The sequence below is a fragment of the Heterodontus francisci genome, chromosome 14 (genome assembly GCF_036365525.1).
Source record: "Heterodontus francisci isolate sHetFra1 chromosome 14, sHetFra1.hap1, whole genome shotgun sequence".
Lineage (NCBI taxonomy): Eukaryota > Metazoa > Chordata > Chondrichthyes > Heterodontiformes > Heterodontidae > Heterodontus > Heterodontus francisci.
In genome coordinates, this window is record NC_090384.1 from 41,084,996 (window position 1) to 41,111,900 (window position 26,905).

The 26,905-nt window shown below is 47.1% G+C and overlaps 1 protein-coding gene across 2 annotated transcripts in view; it reads right to left on the reverse strand.

The window, feature by feature from the left end:
* The window catches only part of LOC137377283 (kielin/chordin-like protein), a 455,612-nt gene extending 438,949 nt beyond the window's left edge, over positions 1 to 16,663 (reverse strand). For both annotated transcript variants that reach the window (XM_068046829.1, XM_068046830.1), the window contains exon 1: positions 16,413 to 16,663. In XM_068046829.1, coding sequence (XP_067902930.1) covers positions 16,413 to 16,525 — 113 coding nt within the window. In that variant the 5' untranslated portion in view covers positions 16,526 to 16,663. The remainder of the gene's footprint in view (positions 1 to 16,412) is intronic.
* Between the last annotated feature and the right edge of the window lie 10,242 nt (positions 16,664 to 26,905).

Here is a 26,905-nt window from a genome sequence, read left to right on the forward strand (position 1 = left end):
CTGAGGTTGGCATCCTGTTGAATCTCCCTGACAGGAATCTGAAAACATAGCTTACTGCTTCATACTAGCAAAACCACACAACAGGCCTAACAGATTGAGTGCCATAACTCACCCCAAATCCGATCATTTTTGGTGCAGGTGTGTGGACATTGGGTAAAGTATGGATTCAGCCTAGTCATGATACCTGGCAATGTCAGCTAGCTTGCCACCAGTCTGGCTACTTGACTGATGGAACAGTAACCCAGTAATACACAGTGCCCTCAGGTGAGGAGCGGGAAAAATATAGAAAAAATAAAGGCGAGGCGAAAAAAATCAACAGATTGACCTACCTCATGACCATGACAGGCACCTAACCGGAGCCAAGCTGGGGCAAGAAACTACCTGAAGCCAGGTCTGGACAGCGACACTCCTGAAGACACAGCGGAACAGCGACCCGCCTGAAGACAGTGTGGGACAGCGACCCGCCTGGAGACAGGACGGGACAGCGACCCGCCTGGAGACAGGACGGGACAGAGACCCGCCTGAAGACGGAGTGGGACAGCGACCCGCCTGGAGACAGGACGGGACAGCGACCCGCCTGAAGACAGGACGGGACAGAGACCCGCCTGAAGACGGAGTGGGACAGCGACCCGCCTGGAGACAGGATGGGACAGAGACCCGCCTGGAGACAGGACGGGACAGTGACCTGCCTGGAGACAGGACGGGACAGAGACCCGCCTGGAGACAGGACGGGACAGCGACCTGCCTGGAGACAGGACGGGACAGAGACCCGCCTGGAGACAGGACGGGACAGTGACCTGCCTGGAGACAGGGACGGGACAGAGACCCGCCTGGAGACAGGGACGGGACAGCGACCTGCCTGGAGACAGGGACGGGACAGAGACCTGCCTGGAGACAGGGACGGGACAGAGACCTGCCTGGAGACAGGGACGGGACAGAGACCCGCCTGGAGACAGGACAGGACAGCGACCCGCCTGGAGACAGGGACGGGACAGCGACCTGCCTGGAGACAGGGACGGGACAGAGACCCGCCTGGAGACAGGACGGGACAGCGACCCGCCTGGAGACAGGGACGGGACAGCGACCCGCCTGGAGACAGGACGGGACAGCGACCTGCCTGGAGACAGGACGGGACAGCGACCCGCCTGGAGACAGGACGGGACAGCGACCCGCCTGGAGACAGGAAGGGACAGCGACCTGCCTGGAGACAGGACGGGACAGAGGCCCGCCTGGAGACAGGGACGGGACAGCGACCCGCCTGGAGACAGGGACGGGACAGCGACCCGCCTGGAGACAGGACGGGACAGCAACCTGCTTGGAGACAGGACGGAACAGAGACCCGCCTGGAGACAGGGACGGGACAGCGACCCGCCTGGAGACAGGGACGGGACAGCGACCCATCTGGAGACAGGACGGGACAGAGACCTGCCTGGAGACAGGACGGGACAGCGACCTGCCTGGAGACAGGGACGGGACAGCGACCTGCCTGGAGACAGGGACGGGACAGAGACCCGTCTGGAGACAGGGACGGGACAGAGACCCGCCTGGAGACAGGGACGGGACAGAGACCCGTCTGGAGACAGGGACGGGACAGAGACCCGTCTGGAGACAGGACGGGACAGAGACCCGCCTGGAGACAGGGACGGGACAGAGACCCGTCTGGAGACAGGACGGGACAGCGACCTGCCTGGAGACAGGGACGGGACAGAGACCCGTCTGGAGACAGGATGGGACAGAGACCCGCCTGGAGACAGGACGGGACAGAGACCCGCCTGGAGACAGGACGGGACAGAGACCCGCCTGGAGACAGGGACGGGACAGAGACCCGCCTGGAGACAGGACGGGACAGAGACCCGCCTGGAGACAGGACGGGACAGAGACCCGTCTGGAGACAGGACGGGACAGAGACCTGCCTGGAGACAGGACGGGACAGTGACCCGCCTGGAGACAGGAAGGGACAGCGACCCAAGTGGCCAACCCATTAATTAATTTAGGCAAGGTCCTTTGCTCCCGGCAGCTCAAATAAATCCCTGAGGACTAGGACTGAATAAATTGCCTTAACTCTTACAAATGCATCACTCCCAGCATAAGCGTATTATGTATTCATCCACAAGCACCTCATGATTGAAAAGCACAACAATTTCACAGACTGTGTGCCAATATGCAAATTTTGAAAAGTTAATTTAAAATGTTAAAAAACGCATTTAAAATTGTGTCAAGCACAGTTGGTTTGCAGCAATGAAAAATTTCATTATTGTAAAGACATGAAAGAGCTTGTAGCAGGCCCACTTGGCATTCTTACAGAGGTGCAACCCGACTGTTTTTGGTATTACAGAGTAGTACTCATTACATGTCAGGAAGCTTTTAAAAATTGCTTTACGGATTAACTCTGTCACTGCCTGGCTACTTTCTCAAGTCTTCATTATTATTTCCCTCTGCTGCCACAGTTTACTTTGTTCCCCCACTGTTGTTCTTCTTTCATTACTGCCCCCTGCAATCTTGTTCTTTTCCATTATTGCCCTTTCCAATACTGTCTCCTTCCATTGCTTTTCTTTCATTACTGCCCCTTCCTTTTCTGTTCTTCTACAGTATTACCCTTCAAATACATAGAATTACATAGAAATACATAGAAACACTCAGCCTAACAGGTCTATATCAGTGTTTATGCTCCACACGAGCCTCCTCCCATCTTAATTCACTTTATCACCATACCCTTCGATTTCTTTCTCCATCATATGCTTATCTATCTTCCTCTTAGATGCATCTATACTATTTGCCTCAACCATTCCATATGCAGCAAGTTCCACATTTTAACCATTCTCCAGGTAAAGAAATTTCTCTTGAATTCCTTTCTGGATTTATTAGTAACTATCTTTTATATTTATGGCCTCTATATTTAGACTCCTCCACAAATGGAAACATTTTCCCTACTTCTATTGAAACCCTTCATAATTTTATAAACCTTGATTAGGTCACATCTCAGTCTCAGTCTTCTCTTCCAGAGAAAGCAGTCCCAGCCTGTTCAGTCTTGCCTGGCAACTTTCTTTATATTGATTTTATAAAATGGAGACTGAAACTATGCACAGTACTTTTAAATGTGGTCTAACCAAGGTTCCATACTAATTTCACAAATCTTTTCTGCTCTGGAATTCTATTTCTCCAGAAATGAATCCCGGTGCTTTGTTTTCACTTTTTCTAGCTTTGTTAACCTGTATTACTACTTTTAATGATTTGTGTATTTGTACTCCCAGATTTTTTTTTATTTCCAAAATATACTTTATTCATAAAAATCTGTAACAAATACATTACCAAACAGTTTCAAACAGCACTAACTCAAAAAATACAAACAGTGCAAAGGTGATCAGTTTCCTTCAATACAATCAACCTCACAACCCTTCCATTTCATTGTCATGCCATATACAATTTTACATTTTACAGCACACGAAATTTTCCAGATACAGTTCGAGGGGTTTCCCATGGATCCAGCCCCTCCGTTCAGCTTGGCGGGGGGACCTTACATTATGGTCTTTCCCCATTGAGCCTTTGCTGCGGCTGCCCCAAGCTTTACTGCGTCCCTCAGCACGTAGTCCTGGACTTGGAATATGCCAGTCTGCAACATTCAGTCGTGGACAACTCTTTGCGCTGGAAGACCAGCAAGTTTCGGGCAGACCAAAGGGCGTCTTTCATCGAAGTGATAGTCCTCCAGCAGCAGTTGATGTTGGTCTCGGTGTGCGTCTCTGGGAGCAGCCGGTAGAGGACAGACTCCTGTGTTACCGAGCTGCTTGGGATGAACCTCGACAAAAACCACTGCATCTCTTTCCACACCTGCTTTGCAAAGACACATTCCAGAAGGAGGTGGGCAACCATCTCTTCCCCCCCACAGCCACTGCGGGGGCATTGTGCGGAGGGGGCGAGACTTTGGGCGTGCAGGAAGGATCTGACGGGGAGGGCTCTTCTCACCACCAGCCAAGCTACATCTTGGTGCTTGTTTGAAAGTTCTGGTGGTGAGGCATACCGCCAAATGTCTTTGGCGGTCTGCTCGGGGAACCATCCGACAGGATCCACCGTCTCCTTTTCCCGTAGGGCCTTGAGGACATTCCGTGCAGACCACTGCCTGATGGATCGGTGGGCAAAGGTGTTTTCCCGCAGAAACTGCTCCACGAAGGAGAGGTGGTACGGCACAGTCCACCTGGATGGAGCGTTCCACGGCAGTGTAACCAGGCCCATCCTTCGCAACACCGGGGACAGATAGAACCTCAGCACGTAGTGACACTTGGAGTTTGCGTACTGGAGGTCTACACACAGCTTGATTCAGCCTCACACGAAGGTAGTCATCAGGATGAGGGCCATGTTGGGTACATTTTTCCTGCCCTTATCCAGAGGTTTGAACATCGTGTCCCTCCGGACCCGGTCCATTTTGGATCCCCAGATGAAGTGGAAAATGGCTCGGGTGACCGCCGCAGCGCAGGAGTGGGGTATGGGCCAGACCTGCGCCACGTACAGCAACAACATGAGCGCCTCGCACCTGATGACCAGGTTCTTACCCACAATGGAGAGAGATCGCTGCTCCCACATTCTCAGCTTGTGTTGTACTTTGGCTACTCACTCCTTCCAGGTTTTGGTGCACGCCCTGGCCCTTCCAAACCATATCCCCAGCGCCTTCAGGTAGTCTGACCTGACGGTGAAGGGGACAAAGGATCGGTCAGCCCAGTGTCCAAAGAACATGGCCTCGCTCTTGCCGTGGTTAACTTTGGCTCCTGAGGCCAGTTCGAACTAGTCGCAGATGCTCATCAGTCTGCGCACAGACAGCGGATCCGAGTAGAAGACGGTGACGTCATCCTTATACAGGGAGGTTTTCACCTGAGTGCCTCCACTGCCTGGGATTGTCACCTCTCTTATGCTCGCATCCTTCCTAATAGACTCAGCAAAGGGTTCAATGCAACAAACAAACAAGACAGGGGAGAGAGGACAGCCCTGTCTGACTCGAAATTGGATCGGGAAACTTTCCGATACCCACCCATTGATTGAGACTGCGCTACTGATGTTTGTGTAGAGCAGTTTGATCCAATTGAAGATTCCCTCCCCAAACCCCATTTTGGAAAGCACGTCCATCATGTAGGTGTGCGATATCCTGTCAAAAGCCTTCTCCTGGTCCAGGCTGATGAAGCAGGTGTCCACCCTCCTGTCCCGTACACAGGCGATCGTATCCCTGAGTAGCGTGAGACTATCGGAGATCTTCCTGCCGGGTACAGTACAGGTCTGGTCAGGGTGAATCACCAACTCCAGAGCAGACCTGACTCGACTGGCTATGACTTTGGACAGAATCTTGTAGTCAACATTAAGCAGTGAGATGGGGCACTAATTTCTGATTTCTGCCCTCTCCCCCTTCCGCTTGTAAATGAGGGTGATGATGCCTTTCCTCATGGATTCTGACATGCTGCCAGCCAGAAGCATACTCTCGTATACTTCCAGCAGGTCCGGGCCGACCCAGTCCCACAGGGCTGAATATAACTCAACTGGTCCCGCATGGCAGACTGGTGCAAAAGGTGAAGTCACACGGGATCAGAGGTGAGCTGGCAAGATGGATACAGAACTGGCTCAGTCACAGAAGACAGAGGGTAACAGTGGATGGGTGTTTTTCTGAATGGAGGGATGTGACTAGTGGTGTTCCGCAGGGATCAGTGCTGGGACCTTTGCTGTTTGTAGTATATATAAATGATTTGGAGGAAAATGTAGCTGGTCTGATTAGTAAGTTTGCGGACGACACAAAGGTTGGTGGAGTTGCGGATAATGATGAGGATTGTCAGAGGATACAGCAGGATATAGATCGGTTGGAGACTTGGGCGGATAAATGGCAGATGGAGTTTAATCCGGACAAATGTGAGGTAATGCATTTTGGAAGGTCTAATGCAGGTGGGAGGTATACAGTAAATGACAGAACCCTTTGGAGTATTGACAGGCAGAGAGATCTGGGTGTACAGGTCCACAGGTCACTGAAAGTGGCAACGCAGGTGGATAAGGTAGTCAAGAAGGCATACGGCATGCTTGCCTTCATCGGTCGGGGCAGAGAGTATAAAAATTGGCCAGTCATGTTGCAGCTGTACAGAACCTTAGTTAGGCCACACTTAGAATATTTCATGCAATTCTGGTCGCCACACTACCAGAAGGACGTGGAGGCTTTGGAGAGGGTACAGAAGAGGTTTACCAGGATGTTGCCTGGTCTGGAGGGCATTAGCTATGAGGAGAGGTTGGAAAAACTCGGATTGTTTTCACTGGAACGACGGAGGTGGAGGGGCGACATGATAGAGGTTTACAAAGTTATGAGCGGCATGGACAGAGTGGATAGTCAGAAGCTTTTTCCCAGGGTGGAAGAGTCAGTTACTAGGGGACATAGGTTTAAGGTGTGAGGGGCAAAGTTTAGAGGGGATGTGCGAGGCACGTTTTTTACACAGAGGGTGGTGAGTGCCTGGAACTTGCTGCCAGGGGAGGTGGTGGAAGCAGATACGATAGCGACGTTTAAGAGACTCTTGACAAATATATGAATAGGAAGGGATTAGAGGGATATGGGCCCTGGAAGTGCAGAAGGTGTTAGTTTAGGCAGGCATCAAGATCGGCGCAGGCTTGGAGTGCCGAATGGCCTGTTCCTCTGCTGTACTGTTCTTTGTTCTTTGTTTGGTAAGCCGTCGCTTCCGGGAGTTTTACTCGTCTTGAAGGACTCAGCGGCCTTTGTCAGCTCGTCCAGAGTTAGCGGCTAGTCCAGTCTCTCCCTCATGCTGTCATCTAAGACCTCTGTGATAGATGACAGGAAGGACTGGGAGGCTCTGCTGTGTGTGGGCTTCACGTCATACAGCCCAGCATAAAAGGATTTGCTGATCCTTAGTATGTCGGCCTGCGAAGACGTCACCGAGCCATCCTCTTCCTTCAGGCTGCTGATAACAGAGCTCTCTCTGTGTACCTTTTGGAAGAAGTAACGCGAGCACGTCTCATCCTGCTCAATGGAGCGGACTCTGGACCAGAAGATGATCTTGGAGGCCTCCGTGGCAAAGAGCGAGGCCTGCTGGCTCTTCACCTCTTGGAGGTCCTCCTTGACCTCGACCCCCATCGACTGCAGCCGGAGCAGATTTTGCATACTTTTCTGGATTCGGGACACTTCCCTCTGTCTCTCTCTCGCCCTCTGAACACCTTTGAAGATAAAGAACCTCTTGATGTTCTCCTTGATCGCTTCCCACCAGTGAACTGGAGACTCAAAGAGGTGTTTCACGTTCCTCCAACCTTTGTAATCCCTTTTGAGTTCCTCTTCTGTGGGGTCAGCAGTGTAGCATTGAGCTTCCACGTCCCCCTGCCAACCCGCTGGTCGTCCTGTAAGTGACAGCCAGTAAGAGGCAATGGTCGGAGAAGAACACCGGCTTGACGTCGGTGGATCCGACCATGACAGCACGGGACACAAAGAGTAAGTTAATCCTGGAACGGGAAGACCCGTCCAATCTTGACCAGGTGTATCTATGCTGCGCTCCATCTGCAGGTTTGCTGAAGACGTCGTGCAGTTTGGCATCTTTTACTGCTTCTATTAGGAATCTGGACGTAGCGTCCAGTTTGCTGTCGTATCTGCCGGATTGTCCAGCTGCATCGATGATGCAGTTGAAGTCACCGCCTAGGATGACCAGTCTGGATGTTGCCAGCAGCAGTGGGAGCTGCTGGAAGACGGTCAGCCGCTTGCTGCATTGAACTGGGGCGTACACGTTGATCAACCAGAGCGGAGCGTTGTTGTACATTACATCTGCTACGAGGAGGCGACCGCCCACCACCTCCTTAACTTCGGAGATGGTGAAGTTACCTCCCCGCAGCAGAATACCCAGGCCGGAGGAACGCAATCATTACCCCCTGACCAGATCGATGGCCCATGGGAATACCATCGCGACCACTGCCTGTAGGTGCTGAGGTGTGGTATTCCACACTCCTGCAGAAACAGTAGGTCGGCTTTGACCTTGGCGAGGTAATCCAAGGTTGAAACACATCGCGTAGTAGATTTAATGCCATGCACATTAATGGAAGCAATCCTTATACCCATTTTATTAAAGTTAGTTGTTGCTTCCCACACCATTTGTACTCCCAGATTTTTTTTTTCCAAAATATACTTTATTCATAAAAATCTGTAAAAATTACATTCCCAAACAGTTTAAAACAGCATCAAGTCAAAAAATACAAACAGCGCAAAGGTGATCAGTTTCCTTCTATACAATCATGAGTTGCCTCACAACTCTTCCATTTCATTGTCATGCCATATACATTTTTACATTTACAGCACACAAAATTTTTCCAATACAGTTCGAGGGATTTCTCATGGATCCAGCCCCTCAGTTCAGCTTGGTGGGGGGACCTTACACTGTGGTCTTTCCCCATTGAGCCTTTGCTGCGGCTGCCCCAAGCTTTAGTGCGTCCCTCAGCACGTAGTCCTGGACCTTGGAATGTGCCAGTCTGCAACATTCGGTGGTGGACAATTCGTTGCGCTGGAAGACCAGCAAGTTTTGGGCAGACCAAAGGGCGTCTTTCACCGAATTGATAGTCCTCCAGCAGCAGTTGATGTTTGTCTCGGTGTGCGTCCCTGGGAACAGCCCGTAGAGCACAGACTCCTGTGTTACAGAGCCGCATTTGTACTCCCAGATCACTTTGCACCTCTACCCCATTTCGAGTCTTTTTCCCAAAGAGTTTGTGGCCTCCTTATTCCCCTTACCAAAATGCACCACTTCACAGTTATCTATATTGAAATTAATTTGTCATTTACATACCCATTCTGCAAGTTTGTTAATGTTTTCTTGTATTTTGTCACAGTCTTGCTCAATATTAATTATATGCCCTTATTTGGATATACTTCTTCCAATTCCCAAGTCCAAATCATTTATGTAAATGGTGAGCAACAGTTGTCCCAGTACTGATCCCTGTTGAACACCACTTCATACCTCTGCCAGTCTGAGTAACTATCTTTAACCACTACTCTCTGTTTTTGTTTTGTAGCCAGTTTTCTATTCATTCTGTTGCTTGTCCCCTGACTCCACAAGGACTGATCTTATTCGAGTCTATTATACCATATTTTATTGAAGGCCTTTTGAAAGTCCATGTATCCACGGCATCCGCTGTTGTCTACTCTCTATTATTTCTTTAAAGGATTCACTACAGTTTGTTAAGCATGATCTTCTTTTTGAAATCTCTGCTGACTACTGTCCATTACATTTTCTGTTTCTAGATGTATTTCTATTACATCTTTGAGTAAAGATTCTGTTATCTTTTGTTCCATTGATGTTAAGCTAACTGGTCTACAGTTCTCTGGATTTGTTTTTTCTTCCTTTTGAACACAGGAATAATAGCTGTCCACCAGTCTTCTGCAACTATTCCCTTTTCAATCGTGCCTCGCTATCTATTGCTGGCTTATTTTAGTATGCGTGGATGCAATCCAAAGACCAGGGGCTTTAAGTTGACTGGTTTATCAATTATCTCCTCCCTTTCTATCTAATTGCTTCCTCCATTACTGTTGCCTCTATTATTGTTCCCTCATTGCTGCCCTCTCCACTACTATTTTCTCCATTTTAACCTCCCATTTCCCCCCATTGATGGTGTCTAATTACTGTGTGCTCCATCACTGCCTCTTTAATTATTGCCTCTCCATTACTGTCATTGACCTGATACAGTACAGGGACAAAATAGGACAATGCTGAGGTTATAGAACTCAGTCGAGCTCAGTACCCTCCAAAAGAGATAACATTTCAGAAATCATATGCTACTTACAATCAATTTGCACAAATCATTAACTGTAAAACAATCTTTGAATCACACCTTTGAATTCATGAATCTTGTCTTTTTAAAACTCACATGGTATGCTGCAAGACATTTCTAAGGCACTTGTTTGTACACAGTTAATTATTCCTTTACAAGTGCTAGCCAATATGTGCCAGGTAGTGAAATGAGAGAGAGTAAACAGGACGTTATTTTATTCTCACTGAGCTAGCTTCTCATGTAGCCTGTTTTCATCAACTTTCATGAGCACAGGGATTAGTACTGAAAGTGGAAGTTGTTCCTGAGGACATCCAGTACATAACAATCCGCATCCAAGCACCCAAATAAAGGAACAGTCCTGAACATTAACATTGAGCCATCTTTTCAACAACCTCCATGGCAATAAACTCAATGGAACTACCGTTAAAGTCATTAGATTATTTCATATCCGATGCAGTCAGGACCTGCCCACTCAAACAGCCCCTGTGCTGTTGAGCAGAGTACATCTTGAATGCTCATTCATGGAGAAATGTATTTCTCCATACATCTGCTGGAAGGTGTTCAGGAGAATTCTCTGCAGTTGCTGAGATGAATTTGGGAGGGATCCTTCCATGCACCTGCTGGTAGGTATTAGGGAGGGGCCCCTCTGGGGAGGAACTCTTTTTGCATCTGCTGGGAGAGGCTTCCATGTTTCTGCTGGGAGGTTTGTGGGTGCGGCCCTCCGTGCATCTACTGGGAAGTGTTTGGGAGGGATGTTTGTCCACCTGCTGGGAGGTGTTTGGGACAGTAGCTCCATGCATCTGCTGGGACGGGTTTGTGAGTAACTCTCTGTGCATCAGCTGGGAGGTGTCTCACAGCAACACAGCCCAGAATTGGAATTTGCCATTTTCTTTCCAACACTGACTCCTGCCTTACGCACATGGTAGTTGGCATTGACACAGCAATACATTGTAACACCCATTAGTCTCCATGGACTCCACACAAACGTAACAGAAAATGGAATTATCTGAGAACATTGTGTATTCAGATCAGTAGCAAGGGTTAAACCTTCTGTTTGAAGATTGCCCCAGTGTCACTGCACCATTTTACAGTCAAGAAGGTGTCTATTAATGTTTCCTTTTGTGCCTGAGAAAAGATTAGCAGATTTTGCTTCATTTTCCAATCAGTTGAAGACTTCTGCCCAGGACCTCTAATCATTTTTATTTTGAAGCTTAAAAAAAAAGTCAGCAAATTACACCTGAAACCAATTTAAAATTATACTGATTTTTCTTCTCTCAGTCTTCTCTCCTGTCTCGAAAATGCTGATTCTTATCAGGTACAATTCCACAGTTAATGGTCTACCTACGGTACTTCATGAATGAATCCCGTCAGTGAGTGTCTGCATGCTATCCATCCATGAGAGGTCTCACAGCCAAATCACTATCCTATTGTCCACTGGCTGCCAAACATGAACTTTCCAGCAGGGGCAAGGATTCTGGTTTCATCCTTTCCTCCTTTTCCAAAGGGCACGGAGGTCAATTATAGCACCCCAGCTGGGCGAGGGAGAGGAATGGCCAGGGCTCCTGATTACCAGCTACTGAACCTTGAGTATGAATGTCAGATGAGAACAGGATCCGTCTTGACTGTAATCACCGCCCGTCACAGTCAAGCAACCTGGTGACACTCATTCTGTTCAAGGCTCAGACATGCAGAATGGCCAATTAGAAAAGGTATTGGAGGGAATAGAGGTGCCTGGAACCATACACTATAGCAAGGAGTTAGTTCCATCAGACTCTATAAAGACAGCAGAAATGGCACTACCTCCTTCCTTTAAAAAATAGCCCTACAGACATCAGAAAGTCTGGGGCAAAAGAAGGTTACAATTTCTGAAGTAAAAACAGAAAATGATGGAAATACTCAGCAGATCAGGAAGCATGTGTGGAGAGAGAAACAGAGTTAACAGTTCAGGCCTGTGACCTTTCATCTGAACTGGCAAAAGTTAGAAATGTAATAGGTTCTGAGCAAGTGAATGGGGGCAGGGGGAAGAAGAACAAAAGGGAAGGTCTGTGATAGGGTGGAGTGCAGGAAAGAGGTTAAATGACAAAAGGTTTCATGGTACAAAGCCAAAGGGAGTGGTAATGGAACAAGTAAAGAAACAAAAGATGTGTCTAGAGAAGGTGTAAGTGGCAGGATAGCAGCTGTCCTGGGGGCAGAGGTTATGATCTAAAATTATTGAATTCAATGTTGAGTCCGGAAGGCTGTAAAGTGCCCAGTTGAAAGATGAAGTGCTGTTAATCGAGCTTGCATTGAGCTTCATTGGAACACTGTAGCAGGCCAAGGGCAGAAAGGTCAGAGTGAGAGCAAGGTGGAGAATTAAAATGACAGGAAGCTCGGGATTGCGCTTGCGGACTGGCCAGAGGTGTTCTGCAAAGTGGTCACCTAGTCTGCATTTACCCAGTGTAGAGGAGACCACATTGTGAATAAATACAGTATACTAAGTTGAAAGAAGTGTAAGTAAATTGCTGATTCACGTGGAAGGTGTGTTTGGGGCCCTGGACGGTGAGAACGGAGGAGGTAAAAGGGCAGGTATTGCTTCTCCTGTGCTTGCATGGAAAGGGGAAGATGTTAGGGGTGACTGAAGAATGGACCAGGTGTTGCGGAGGGAATGGTCCCTTTGGAATGCTGAAAGAGGAGAGGAGGGGAAGATTTGTGATTTGGTGGTGGCATCATGCTCAAGGTGTCAGAAATGGTGGAGGATGATCCACTGAATATGGAGGCTGGTGGAAGTTAAGGACAAGGGAAACCATGGTTCTGGGAGGGAGGGGAAGGGTGAGAGCAGAAATGCAAGAAATAGATAAAACACAGTTGAGGACCCTGTCAACCACAGCGGGGGGTGGGGGGGGGGGGGGGGGGGCCAGGGAGGATTCACGGTTGAGGAAAAAGGAAAACATATCAGAAGTGCTAGTATATCAGGTTGCAATTTTTACAATTTCTATTCCCATTATTATCTACCAATGGTGAACTTCATACTACCTGAGAGATTCGGTAATATGTTAGAATTTTTCTTCTGCCTTTCTGAATAAATTGTACATTTTTCACAGTACTGTGCCAGCTTCTGGAGGAAAAAAAAACCACATCTGAATGGGGAACTAATTGAGCCACAGCCCTCTTAAGTGGTTTAGTCTGAAAAATACTGGCTCAGTGAGTTTAAAATCAAAGCGGGTTACACTTGAATATTGATAGACCTTCTTTGGGAGAGTCAGAGACATAACAGTGCGTGCTGGCCGATACATCACTGAAACAGAGCCTCATTTTCAGTGGAAAAGCAACAAACACATTCCAAGAGATGTGTTGTGTGACTCTGGGTCATTACTGAATTGATTGATGGGGCAGGTGGGAAGACAAAGGGCCCGAGGTCACTTTAGATCAGTGGGGTAAAGCAGGGCTGAAAGAACCCATTTGTAAATGGAAGTACTCATGTTTACAGTAACAAAAAAATGGACATGACGAGAAATTCAAATCTGCACCAGGGATCAACCCTGCTCTTAAAGGGGCAGTATCAGCACCTTTGCTAAGCAGGCTCATTACAGGCAATCACATGAAAAAGGCTAAGTTATACTGCAGCAATCATTATTTACTGAACCCAATGGTGTGACTGTGCTTACTGAATGTTGAGATGTTCAGCTCTCTACGAAGGCAGTTTCCACATGTTGTATAATAATTCCACTAGTACATTCCAGACCCAATATCACCATGCTTAGCAAAGAGCTGTAAAGGAAGTATTTATGTAGTACAGGCCAATACTGCCAGTGCTGCGGAATCACCTCATTTGCATTACATGGCAGATTCCCCAGCGCCTGAGCAACATGTGCTTGTTGTTTGCAAACTGCAATCCACAAATTTTGATTTCTGTCTGCTGTTCTTTTCCCAGCGGCTGGGAAAATCCACACAGGTGAGTAAACTGAAAACCACATTGTTGGCAGCTGGAAGAGATGGCAGGTCACACTTCTCAAAGCACTGTTTATATTGCTGCCTCAGAAAGCTCTCAGGGTTGACTCATTTAAGAAGGTCTCGGCAGCCCAAAAGGCAGCAGTGTCTTACATCTTGAAGTTGTTGGCAGGGCTGTAAAGTAAGTGGAACCAAGCTGCACTAGTGACTTAGGAGTTACCTTCCCCGCTGTCTCAGGGCTTCTCTTCTTATCCGAGAGCTGTGGCACTAGCTATGGGAGCATTGGTAAACAGTTTGACAGTTCTACCTCCACAGCGCACTGAAACCAAAACAGCTGGAATCACAGCGGGTCAGTCAGAATTTATACAACAGCACAGTTGGATGCTGAACAGGAAGCGGGGGGTGTGGGGGGGTGCGGGGGGGAAATGTGAGCTAACAAAATCCAACATTCAGTGGCTGATTGTAGGACATCCTCTACTTGTACCAGTCTCTTGACACTGGATCAGTGGCTGACTAATTGCAGACAGCATTCACCCTTTGAATTAACAATTGCATGACACTGCTGAGCTGCAGCACTGGGGATTCAGGGGTATGATGCAAAACAGAGTCAAACTGATATATTTTGGCAGCAATTGTCACTGTGTTAGCAACAGTGAAATATTGACTGCAGTGTGAAGGAAGTGACCAGGCCAAACACCTTCCTCGCATCAAATGTGTAAAGAGTTTTGCTTGTTGCATGATTGATTGCAGTAGCATCAGCTATCCTCTGATTTACTAGGTAAATGTACACTCAATCTGGCACTAGCCCATACAGATGACAAAAGTCAAGATTGGTTCCTTGGTAAAGATGCTGCCATTGGCCTCAGTACCCCTGGATTAGGGAGGAGAAAATTCAGCCAGGTTGGCCACTCCTGTGACCACTGCTGGAAACTACATCTGTGGATGTCAAATGAGGATAGAATTGGGCTCAGCTGCAATGCACCCATGTCATACAGCTGACACTCAGTATCTAAACCCCAAAATATGACAAATCGGTGTGGGACACCCTTGAAACAGCATCCCAGCAAAAGTCAATGCCTTCAGGGAACTGAAAATGCAGATTCCCTCTCTCCACTCGCCACAATAGTTCAAATACTGCTCCACATTATAAGGAATTCAAGTACATATGAACTGAAACATACATCAGATTAGTGCAAACGGGTTACTAAATCTGTTTTGAGTTGGATATTTCAGTGGACTGTAACTGCAGTTATAAATGAAAGTTTATGCATATGTTTGAGTGTTTAACCACAGAGGGGTGGTTTTAGTGTTATATACCAGAAAGCCAGGTGCTGAATGACAGAAATTAAGCCAAACTTTACACACTTTTATAAGCATTTATTTACAGAGATACACATGACAAACATACACCTCCGAACCCAACAACCCCAGTTTCAATCTGTTCCTATTTATAGGAGCACAAGTGAATCCCCAGTTAATACCCACCATCTGCATATAATAAAACATAATTAATATACAGTTAACATTTAGCACACATCTTGCCCCATGTGTTGTGTCTCACTCCCTCAGATACTTGCCAGTCTTCTCATTTATCATTTAATTACACAATCTCACAATTCCAATGGATTTCATCCTCTTGATCACAGAGGTATCCACGGTGAAGAAGCACAGGCCTCATTTACGTGGGGCCAGTGAACTGCATGCACCAAACAGAGGTCCCTATGAAATTCACTAGATTAAGGCTGATCAATATTGGGCTCCCTCATCTGCCAAAGTCAGTGCTAGGGGGCTTGCGATCACAGAGGAGACTCCTAGGTGGCAGACAGTTATATTTGTGGGACCCAGAGAAGCACTCCTGGTCCTCTGGTATCCTCAAATTATCAAACTTACCTTGGCTGAGCTTTAGGTTGCATCAACCACAATGACCACACAATCTGACCATGTCCAACCTGAAATAGCAATCAGGGCTCTAAGACCACAATTTGCTAACAGACATGGACCTACCGCCTAAAACAAGCAAGCACTTTGGGCACCCAGCAGTTCCCCCTTTCAAAATGACAGTAGCCCCATCGTCAGGGGTAATGGGGCTGACTCCATTTTGAGACAATTACTGCCCTATTAATGCCAATCGAAACAAGTTAAATCAACCTGAGAGAGACAGTGGTTACACATCACTTCACAAATGCCTTGAAATTATCATTTACAAACTCAAGTAAACATAGATTGAAAAATCGATTTCCCTAAAACACACATCTTTCCTTTGGACAGAAATAGAACTTTCTACACTTCCATCAAATGTAAGAGACTTCACAACACAAGCTATACCAAAATACATTTTGATACAATTTACATTATGTCACTTGCTTGTACCCAAGTGAAAATAAACAATGAGGGTTGACCCAAAAATAATATGCGTGTAAACCATGTCCCTTTAAGAGCCACAGGTAAACCTGTGACAGAACGCAAAAATGTAAAAACTGCCTGGCCAATGTTAACAGGTTAACAGAGACATTAAAGCTGCACTTTTTCGTCTCCGTAGGTTTGAGTGAAATTCTCTCAACCTGTTAGTGTGTTTAGTGAATCCCTCAATATAAAGTTAAGGAACAGTCGTGAATGCAGCTGATTCCAGTGCCAGGCTGCTGTCTCTTACCGAATAGGCTGCTTACAATCATTTCACATGAATAAAAGTTAGTGAGAAGATGAGTTGCTTCACTCACCTCTGAATGGCGGTGCTGTAGTGTTTCTGAGCTCCTCGCTTCCTGCCCGGATAGACCCTGCCATCAGCTCTCAGCACACAGAGCAGCACACACAGAGTCCTCAGGCCACTCATAGCCGCACAGTGAGAGGGAGAGAGTGGCGAGCACCCGCTGAAGCTGCACTCCAGCTCCAGTCAATGGTCGGGTCTGCGCTAACACTCAGCGCAGCTTCCCCGGACGGCAGCGCTCCGATTCTCCCTGCACTCAATGGGAGGCTGAGCTGGATGGAGAGACAGGCTGGTGGGAGGGGAGAAGAGCCCTGAACCCAGCCTTCAGAGAGCAAGAGCTGGGGAGGTCCCTGCCCTCTCACTGCAGGAGGAAGGTCCCTGAGCTCACGCGGTGGAGGGGGAGGTGGAGGTGGAGGGAAGGGGTGGGGGTGGGGGGGGGATCTCTGTCCTCATACTGGGGAGGGATTGGGGGGGATTCCCTGAGCTCATACTGGGGAGAGGAAGATGGGGGGGGAGATCTCTGCCTTCACACTGGGGAGGGATTGGGTGGTCCCTGAGTTCATACTGGAGAAGGGGGTTTCTGCCCTCTCACTGGAGTGTGGTGACAGATGGGGGAGTCCCTGAGCTCACACTGGGGAGGGTGGGGGATCTCAGCCCTCACACTGGGGGAGGGGTAGGGGGGAGGGGTAGGGTGGGGGGGGTGGTCACTGCATCACAGAGGGGGAGGGATCTCTGTTCTCTCATTAATGTCACAGCTATAGTGCCCTGATAGTGAGTATTCACTGCTGTTAGATTAGACAGGGTCTGCCTTGACATTGGGGGCTCGGGAGCTCCGTCCCCCCACAGGAGAGGTCAGTGTCTTTCCTTCATTACAACAGTGACTACACTTCAAAAATACTTCATTGTCTGTAAAGTGCTTTGGAATGTCTCATGGTTGTGAAAGGAGTGATGGTCATTGCCTTCATTCTGGCAGATGGGATGGGCCTCTGCCTTCTTACTGAAAATATATAAATACACATCTTTCTTTCACACTAGGGCATTCTGCCATCATGCTGGGAGGTCTCTGTACCACCGTTATAGTGAGGGAATACTGCTGTCAGAGGGGGATGGGGTGAGCTGGGAGTGGATAGGGGTAAGGGATCTCTGCATCAGATCAGGGGGCCCCTGTCCACACATCATGAGGTGGGTTTGGGGGTGTGGGAGGGGGGGGTGGGGGGGTGTGGGAGGTGGCGGTGGCGGAAATTATCTCTGCTCTTACATTGGAAGGGGAAATCTTTTCACTGCAAGGGGTGAGCCTTCCATTATGGGAGGGAAAGAAAGACTTGCATCTTTATAGTGCTTTTCATGATCACCGGAAGTCTCAAAGTGCTTTGCAGCCATTGAAGTACTTTTGAAACATAGTCACTGTTGTAATGTAGGAAACGCAGTTCACATAGCAAACACCCACAAACAGCAATGTGATAATGACCAGATAATCTGTTTTAGTGATGTTGATAGAGGGATAAATATTGGCCAGGACACTGAGGATAACTCCCCTGTTCTTCTTCAAAATCTTTTACATCCACCCAAGCAGGCAGATGGGGCCTCAGTTTGACATTCATCTGAAAGACAGCAATTCTGACAGTGCAGCACTCACTCATAACTGCACTGGACTGTCAGCCTTAATCTTTGTGCGCAAGTCCTGGAGTGGGTCTTAAACCCAGAATCTTGGGTTTTAGAGGCAAGAATATTGCCAATTAAGACACAGCTGATACCAGGGAGGCCATTGTCCTCAGAGTAGAAAGTCTGAGTGAGTAGGGTCTCTGTCTTTACACAGGGTGGTCCTCTACTTTGCAGAGCCCTTTCTGCTGGGGGGTCCGTCCTCTCACAATTTTTGTGCTCACATTGAACAAAGAACAAAGAACAAAGAAAATTACAGCACAGGAACAGGCCCTTCGGCCCTCCAAGCCTGCGCCGATCCAGATCCTCTATCTAAACATGACGCCTATTTTCTAAGGGTCTGTATCTCTTTGCTTCCTGCCCATTCATGTATCTGTCTAGATACATCTTAAAAGACGCTATCGTGCCCGCGTCTACCACCTCCGCTGGCAACGCGTTCCAGGCACCCACCACCCTCTGCGTAAAGAACTTTCCACGCATATCCCCCCTAAACTTTTCCCCTTTCACTTTGAACTCGTGACCCCTAGTAATTGAATCCCCCACTCTGGGAAAAAGCTTCTTGCTATCCAACCTGTCTATACCTCTCATGATTTTGTACACCTCAATCAGGTCCCCCCTCAACCTCCTTCTAATGAAAATAATCCGAATCTACTCAACCTCTCTTCATAGCTAGCGCCCTCCATACCAGGCAACATCCTGGTGAACCTCCTCTGCACCCTCTCCAAAGCATCTACATCCTTTTGGTAATGTGGTGACCAGAACTGCACGCAGTATTCCATATGTGGCCGAACCAAAGTCCGATACAACTGTAACATGACCTGCCAACTCTTGTACTCAATACCCCGTCCGATGAAGGAAAGCATGCCGTATGCCTTCTTGACCACTCTATTGACCTGCGTTGCCACCTTCAGGGAACAATGGACCTGAACACCCAAATCTCTCTGTACATCAATTTTCCCCAGGACTTTTCCATTTACTGTATAGTTCACTCTTGAATTGGATCTTCCAAAATGCATCACCTCGCATTTGCCCGGATTGAACTCCATCTGCCATTTCTCTGCCCAACTCTCCAGTCTATCTATATTCTGCTGTATTCTCTGACAGTCCACTTCACTATCTGCTACTCCACCAATCTTAGTGTCGTCTGCAAACTTGCTAATCAGACCACCTATACTTTCCTCCAAATCATTTATGTATATCACAAACAACAGTGGTCCCAGCACGGATCCCTGTGGAACACCACTGGTCACACGTCTCCATTTTGAGAAACTCCCTTCCACTGCTACTCTCTGTCTCCTGTTGCCCAGCCAGTTCTTCATCCATCTAGCTAGTACACCTTGGACCCCATGCACCTTCACTTTCTCCATCAGCCTACCATGGGGAACCTTATCAAACGCCTTACTGAAGTCCATGTATATGACATCTACAGCCCTTCCCTCATCAATCAACTTTGTCACTTCCTCAAAGAATTCTATTAAGTTGGTAAGACATGACCTTCCCTGCACAAAACCTTGTTGCCTATCACTGATAAGCCTATTTTCTTCCAAATGGGAATAGATCCTATCCCTCAGTAACTTCTCCAGCCGCTTCCCCACCACTGACGTCAGGCTCACCAGTCTATAATTACCTGGATTATCCCTGCTACCCTTCTTAAACAAGGGGACAACATTAGCAATTCTCCAGTCCTCCGGGACCTCACCCGTGTTTAAGGATGCTGCAAAGATATCTGTTAAGGCCCCAGCTATTTCCTCTCTCACTTCCCTCAGTAACTTGGGATAGATCCCATCCGGACCTGGGGACTTGTCCACCTTAATGCCTTTTAGAATACCCAACACTTCCTCCCTCCTTATGCCGATTTGACCTAGAGTAATCAAACATCTGTTCCTAACCTCAACATCCTTCATGTCCCTCTCCTCGGTGAATACCGATGCAAAGTACTCATTTAGAATCTCACCCATTTTCTCTGACTCCACGCATAACTTTCCTCCTTTGTCCTTGAGCGGGCCAATCCTTTCTCCAGTTACCCTCTTGCTCCTTATATATTAATAAAAGGCTTTGGGATTTTCCTTAACCCTGTTTGCTAAAGATAATTCATGACCCCTTTTAGCCCTCTTAATTCCTCGTTTCAGATTGGTCCTACATTCCCGATATTCTTTCAAAGCTTCGTCTTTCTTCAGCCACCTAGACCTTATGTATGCTTCCTTTTTCCTCTTAGCTAGTCTCACAATTTCACCTGTCATCCATGGTTCCCTAATCTTGCCATTTCTATCCCTCATTTTCACAGGAACATGTCTCTCCTGCACGCTAATCAACCTCTCTTTAAAAGCCTCCCACATATCACATGTGGATTTACCTTCAAACAGCTGCTCCCAATCTACATTCCCCAGCTCCTGCCGAATTTTGATATAGTTGGCCTTCCCCCAATTTAGCACTCTTCCTTTAGGACCACTCTCGTCTTTGTCCATGAGTATTTTAAAGCTTACGGAATTGTGATCACTATTCCCAAAGTAGTCCCCTACTGAAACTTCAACCACCTGGCCGGGCTCATTCCCCAACACCAGGTCCAGTATGGCCCCTTCCCGAGTTGGACTATTTACATACTGCTCTAGAAAACCCTCCTGGATGCTCCTGACAAATTCTGCTCCATCTAGACCTCTAACACTAAGTGAATCCCAGTCAATGTTGGGAAAATTAAAATCTCCTATCACCACCACCCTGTTGCTCCTACTTCTTTCCATAATCTGTTTACATATTTGTACCTCTATCTCACGCTCGCTGTTGGGAGGCCTGTAGTACAGCCCCAACATAGTTACCGCACCCTTCCTATTTCTGAGTTCTGCCCATATTGCCTCACTGCTCGAGTCCTCCATAGTGCCCTCCTTCAGCACAGCTGTGATATCCTCTTTGACCAGTAATGCAACTCCTCCACCCCTTTTACCTCCCTCTCTATCCCGCCTGAAGCATCGATATCCTGGGATATTTAGTTGCCAATCATGCCCTTCCCTTAACCAAGTCTCAGTAATCGCAATAACATCATACTCCCAGGTACTAATCCAAGCCCTAAGTTCATCTGCCTTACCTACTACACTTCTTGCATTAAAACAAATGCACCTCAGACCACCACTCCCTTTGCGTTCATCATCTGCTCCCTGCCTATTCTTCCCCTTAGTCACACTGACTTCATTATCTAGTTCCTTACAGGCTTTCGTTACTACCTCCTTACTGTCCACTGACCTCCTCATTTGGTTCCCATCCCCCTGCCACATTCGTTTAAACCCTCCCCAACAGCGTTAGCAAAAGCACTCCCAAGGACATTGGTTCCAGTCCGGCCCAAGTGTAGACCGTCCAATTTGTAATAGTCCCACCTCCCCCAGAACCGGTCCCAATGTCCCAAAAATCTGAACCCCTCCTTCCTGCACCATCTCTCAAGCCACGCATTCATCCTGACTATTCTTTCATTTCTACTCTGACTATCACGCGGCACTGGTAGCAATCCTGAGATTACTACCTTTGAGGTCCTACTTTTTAACTTGGCTCCTAACTCTCTAAATTCTGCTTGTAGGACCTCATCCCATTTTTTACCTATATCATTGATGCCTATGTGCACAATGACAACTGGCTGTTCACCCTCCCCCTTCAGAATGTTCTGCAGCCGATCTGAGACATCCCTGACCCGTGCACCTGGGAGGCAACATACCATTCGGGAGTCTCGTTTTCGACCACAGAACCGCCTATCTACTCCCCTTACAATCGAATTGCCCTTCCACTCTTTTTCCCGCCCTTCCTATCAGCAGAGCCAGCCACGGTGCCATGAACCTGGCTGCTGCTGCCTTCCCCTGGTGAGCCATCTCCCTCAACAGTATCCAAAATGGTACAATTGTTTTGGAGGGAGATGACCGCAGGGGACTCCTGCGCTGCCTTCCTGCTCTTTCTCTGCCTTTTAGTCACCCATTCCCTTTCTCCCTCAGCAATCCTAATCTGCGGTGTGGCCAATTCGCTAAACGTGCTATCCACGACTTCCTCAGCATCGCGCATGCTCCAAAGTGAGTCCATCCGCAGCTCCAGAGCCATCATGGGGTCTAACAAGAGCTGCAGCTGGACACACTTCCTGCACGTGAAGGAGTCAGGGACATCAGCCGTGTCCCTGAGCTCCCACATTGAGCAAGAGGAGCATTGATAGTCTCTATGTCCACACTCGATGGTTATTGCCATCGTACAGGCAGGTGGGGTGGGTCTCTGCCCTCATACCAAAGGTATGTCCTCTCACTTGGGGTCTTTCACCACACATAAGATGAGGGGGTTTCTGTTCTCATGCATGGGTGGAGGTGACTGCTGTGATGCTGGGGTTTCTCCCATCACACTGTGCTACAGCCATTACACTGGAAGGAAGGTCTTTGCTTTCAGACTGGTGGGCCCTGGTTCTCAGACTCAGCCGACCTCTATTCCTAACTGGGAGTCTCTGCAGTCAGACTCAGTTTTCCTTGCCTCACGTGGGAAGTTTCTGTCTTCACATTGGTGTTCCCTATTTTCTTACTTGGAATCATTGGGAAAATAATGGAATCCATTATAAAGGAAGTAGTAGCAAGACATATAGAAAATCGTAATACAATCAAACAGAGTCAACATGGTTTTATGAAAGGGAAATCGTGTTTGACAAATTTATTAGAGTTCCTTGAGGATGCAACAAGCAGGGTGAATAAAGTCAATCAGCAGATGTAGTGTATTTGAAATTCCAAAAGGCATTTGATAAGGTGCCATATAAATGGTTACTGCACTAGATAAGAGCTCATGGAATTGGGGTAATATATATTAGTATCGATAGAGGATAGTATCCTCTTGCTAACTAACAGGAATCAAAGAGTCAGGATCAATGGGTCATTTTCAGGTTTGCAGAATGTCACTGTAGTGGAGTGCTACAGGGATCAGTGCTGGGGCCTCAACTATTTACAAATCGAACATAGATTGTGGCATATAAGTCAACAATTGAAGCCTCCAAATATTATTCCAAAAACGGGGACGATTTATACGCTGAGTATAAAATGTGATCCACCAGTGTGGGTGGTCGCTATCTTGAAATGTGAAAAAAATACATAACACTGATGATTCATATAAAATTAACATGGCATGGTTTATTGAATAAATTAATTCTACAAATATACCTTTAACCACAATCAAAGCGTTTTAAAACCCGTTAAATTCATTGTCTTTGGCATCTGACACAAAGAGTTCATCGAATTCATTCTGAATCATTTTCACTAGGGCATCATTGTAAGGATCTCCTGAGTAGCAAACGTTGTGATTTTTAGCTTGAAACCAGCTTCATACTTCATTCATTTTGCTGGAGGACCCATTTCTCTTCTTCGCTCGCCACACGGGGTCTGCTCTGTGTGGGCACATCTTAAACTCCCGTGTATCTTCGCAGCACAGCCCGTATTCCCTGCTTAATTCTTTGTGCCCAGCTATAAAGGTAAGTAAAACATGCATTTGTGGGGTGAAAAATTGAGGCTGTTTACAAATGTGAGTATAGAATGTCATGGCTGAAAAAGGAGGTCGACTTATATGTCGAATATATGGAAAAACATGATTTTTGGGGCCGATAAAATGGGGTTGTCTTATATGCCGCGATCTACGATATATTAATAACTTGGATGAAGGGACCGAGTGTATTGTAATCAAATTTGCTGACAATACAAAGATAGATAGGAAAGCAAGTTGTGAGGAGGATACAAAGAATCTGCAAAGGGATATTAATAGTTTAAGTGAGTGGGCAAAAATTTGGCAGATGGACTATAATATGGGAAAATATGAGGGTGTCCACATTGGTGGGAAGAATAGAAAAACAGAATATAATTTAAATGGAAAGAGACTACAGAATGCTGTGGTACAGAGGCATCTGGGTGTTTTTGTACATGAATCACAAAAGGTTAGCATGCAGGCACGTAAGTAATCAGGAAGGCAAATGGAATATTGGTCTTTATTGCAAGGGGGATGGAGTATAAAAGTAGGGAAGTTGTGCTACAACTGTACAGGGCATTGGTGAGACCATACCTAGAGTACTGCATATAGTTTTCGGGAAATCATGCTTGACAAATCTACTAGAATTCTTCGAGGATGTAACTAGTAGAGTTGATGAGGGGGAGCCAGTGGATGTGGTTTATTTGGACTTTCAGAAGGCTTTCAACAAAGTCCCACATAAGAGATTAGCGTATAAAATTAAAGCGCATGGGATTGGGGGTAGTGTATTGCGATGGATAGAAAATTGGTTGGCAGACAGGAAACAAAGAGTAGGGATACAAAAACAAGAGTAGGGATAAATGGGTCTTCTTCCGAATGGCAGGCAGTGACAAGTGGGGTACCGCAGGGATCGGTGCAAGGACCCCAGCTATTCACAATATATATTAATGATTTAGATGAGGGAACTAAATGTAATATCCCCAAATTTGCAGATGACACAAAACTGGGTGGGAGGGTGAGTTGTGAAGACAATGCAGAGAGGCCTCAGGGTGATTTGGACAAGTTGAATGAGTGGGCTAATGCATGGCAGATGCAGTATAATGTGGATAAATGTGAGGTTATCCACTTTGGTAGTAAAAACAGGAAGTCAGATTATTATCTGAACGTCTATAAACTGAAAGAGGGGAATATGCAGCGAGATCTGGGTGTTCTCGTACACCAGTCGCTGAAGGTAAGCATGCAGGTGCAACAGGCGGTAAAAAAGGCAAATGGTATGTTGGCCTTCATAGCGAGAGGATTCGAGTACAGGAGCAGGAATCTCCTGATGCAATTATACAGGGCCTTGGTGAGGCCACACCTGGAATATTGTATGCAGTTTTGGTCTCCTTATCTGAGGAAGGATGTTCTTGCTATAGAGGGAGTGCAGCGAGGGTTTACCAGACTGATTCCTGGGATGGTGGGATTGATGTATGAGGAGAGATTGAGTCAGTTAGGATTATATTTGCTGGAGTTCAGAAGAGTGAGGGGGGATCTCATAGAAATCTATAAAATTCTAACAGGACTTGACAGGGTAGATGCAGAAAGGATGTTCCCGATGGTAGGAGAGTCCAGAACCAGGGGTCATAGTCTAAGGATACGGGTAAACCTTTCAGGATTGAGATAAGGAGAAATTTTTTCACCCAGAGAGTGGTGAGCCTGTGGAATTCGCTACCACAGAAAGCAGTTGAGGCCAAAACATTGTATGTTTTCAAGAAGGAGTTAGATATAACTCTTGGGTCTAAAGGGATCAAAGGGTATGGGGCGAAATCGGGAACAGGTTACTGAGTTGGATGATCAGCCATGATCATAATGAATAGTGCAGCAGGCTCGAAGGGCCGAATGGCCTACTCCTTCTCCTATTTTCTATGTTTCTAGTCTCCTTATTTAAGGAGGGATATACTTGAATTGGAGTCAGTTCAAAGAAGGTTCAGTACGTTGATTCCTGGGATGAAGGGATTGTCTTATGCCGAAAGGTTGAGCAGGTCAGGCCTATACACATTGGAGTTTAGAAGAATCGGTGATCTTATTGAAACATATCAGATTCTGAGGGGGCGTGACAGGGTAGATGTTGACAGGATGTTTCCCCTCATGGGGGAATCTAGAACTGGGGGGCACAGTTTCAGAATAACGGGTCTCTCATTTAAGATGGAGATGAAGAGGTCCTTAATCTTTGGAATTCTCTATCCCAGAGGGCAGTGGAAGCTGGATCATTGAGTATATTCAGGGCAGTGTTAGACTGATTTTTGATCTACTAGGGAGTGAAAGGTTATGGGGGACAGGCAGGAAAGTGGAATTAAGGCTTCTATTAGATCAGCCATGACCTTATTGAATGGTGGAGCTGGGGCGAGGGGACAAATAGTCTACTCCTGCTCCTATTTCTTATGCTCTTATGTTCACTGGGCAGAATGTGGTCTCTGCCCTCAAATGGATGTTCTGACCCAATGGCCTCATATTAAAGGTTACTATCTCCACGTTGTGGGCAGTCTTGGTAACAAAACACAGGCCCTCTTGTCTCCCACTGGGAGGAAGCACTTTTCCCATGATCCTGGAAATCTCTGTCCTCAATTGGGAAGTCTGCATTGCACACAACATACATGGGATCTATGTCTCAGATTACAAGGACTGATTCAGTTTGGAAGGTCTCTGCCTACAGACTAGAGAGCTGAGGAATACAAGCAACCTGCCTCGGTACCAATGTTCCCTTTAATTTCTTCTGGAGTACGTGGGGAATTTGTTTAAGACTGTGGCCCCTTTAAATTTTTTTGTGTGCCCACAAACACGCGATAACTTAAAGGGGCTAACTTGTGCTTGGCCTGCATGGGAACTTTCAGGTTCCTGAACGGCTGCACAGTTTAGAGGGAATATTGCTCAGTACCTAGCGAAATCAATCCAAACGGATCCCCATTCCTGATCCATGATCCTGATCATTGCCCTTAATATCAACCTGATCACAATTCAATGCCTGCCCCTATCACCTGCTTGATCCTGGAACTTCATTGCTGGCCATTTCCAGCCCGTGAACCCCAACTCCAGGTTATTGCCCAATCCCAGTCTCCCCACCCTGATCCCAACTCTACATACCTGTCTCTGGCCCCAAAATACCTGCTTTGTACATGCACTGAGATTTTCAGTAAAGTTAACAGGAGGAATTTGACCCCTACAATTTATTCAGGTCTCTCCTAAGTCTAAGCAGCAGCTATTGTCTCTTACCTTTAATGGCTCCATCGATTGTCTTTCTTCATCTGTTGACATTCTCAGCCTCACTATCTCTGACCTCACATGGAAACTCCATAGCTCCCCTGTAGTTAAAGCAGCTTCCAAGAAACCTGCTTTGTCCTTTTGCAAAAGCATTTT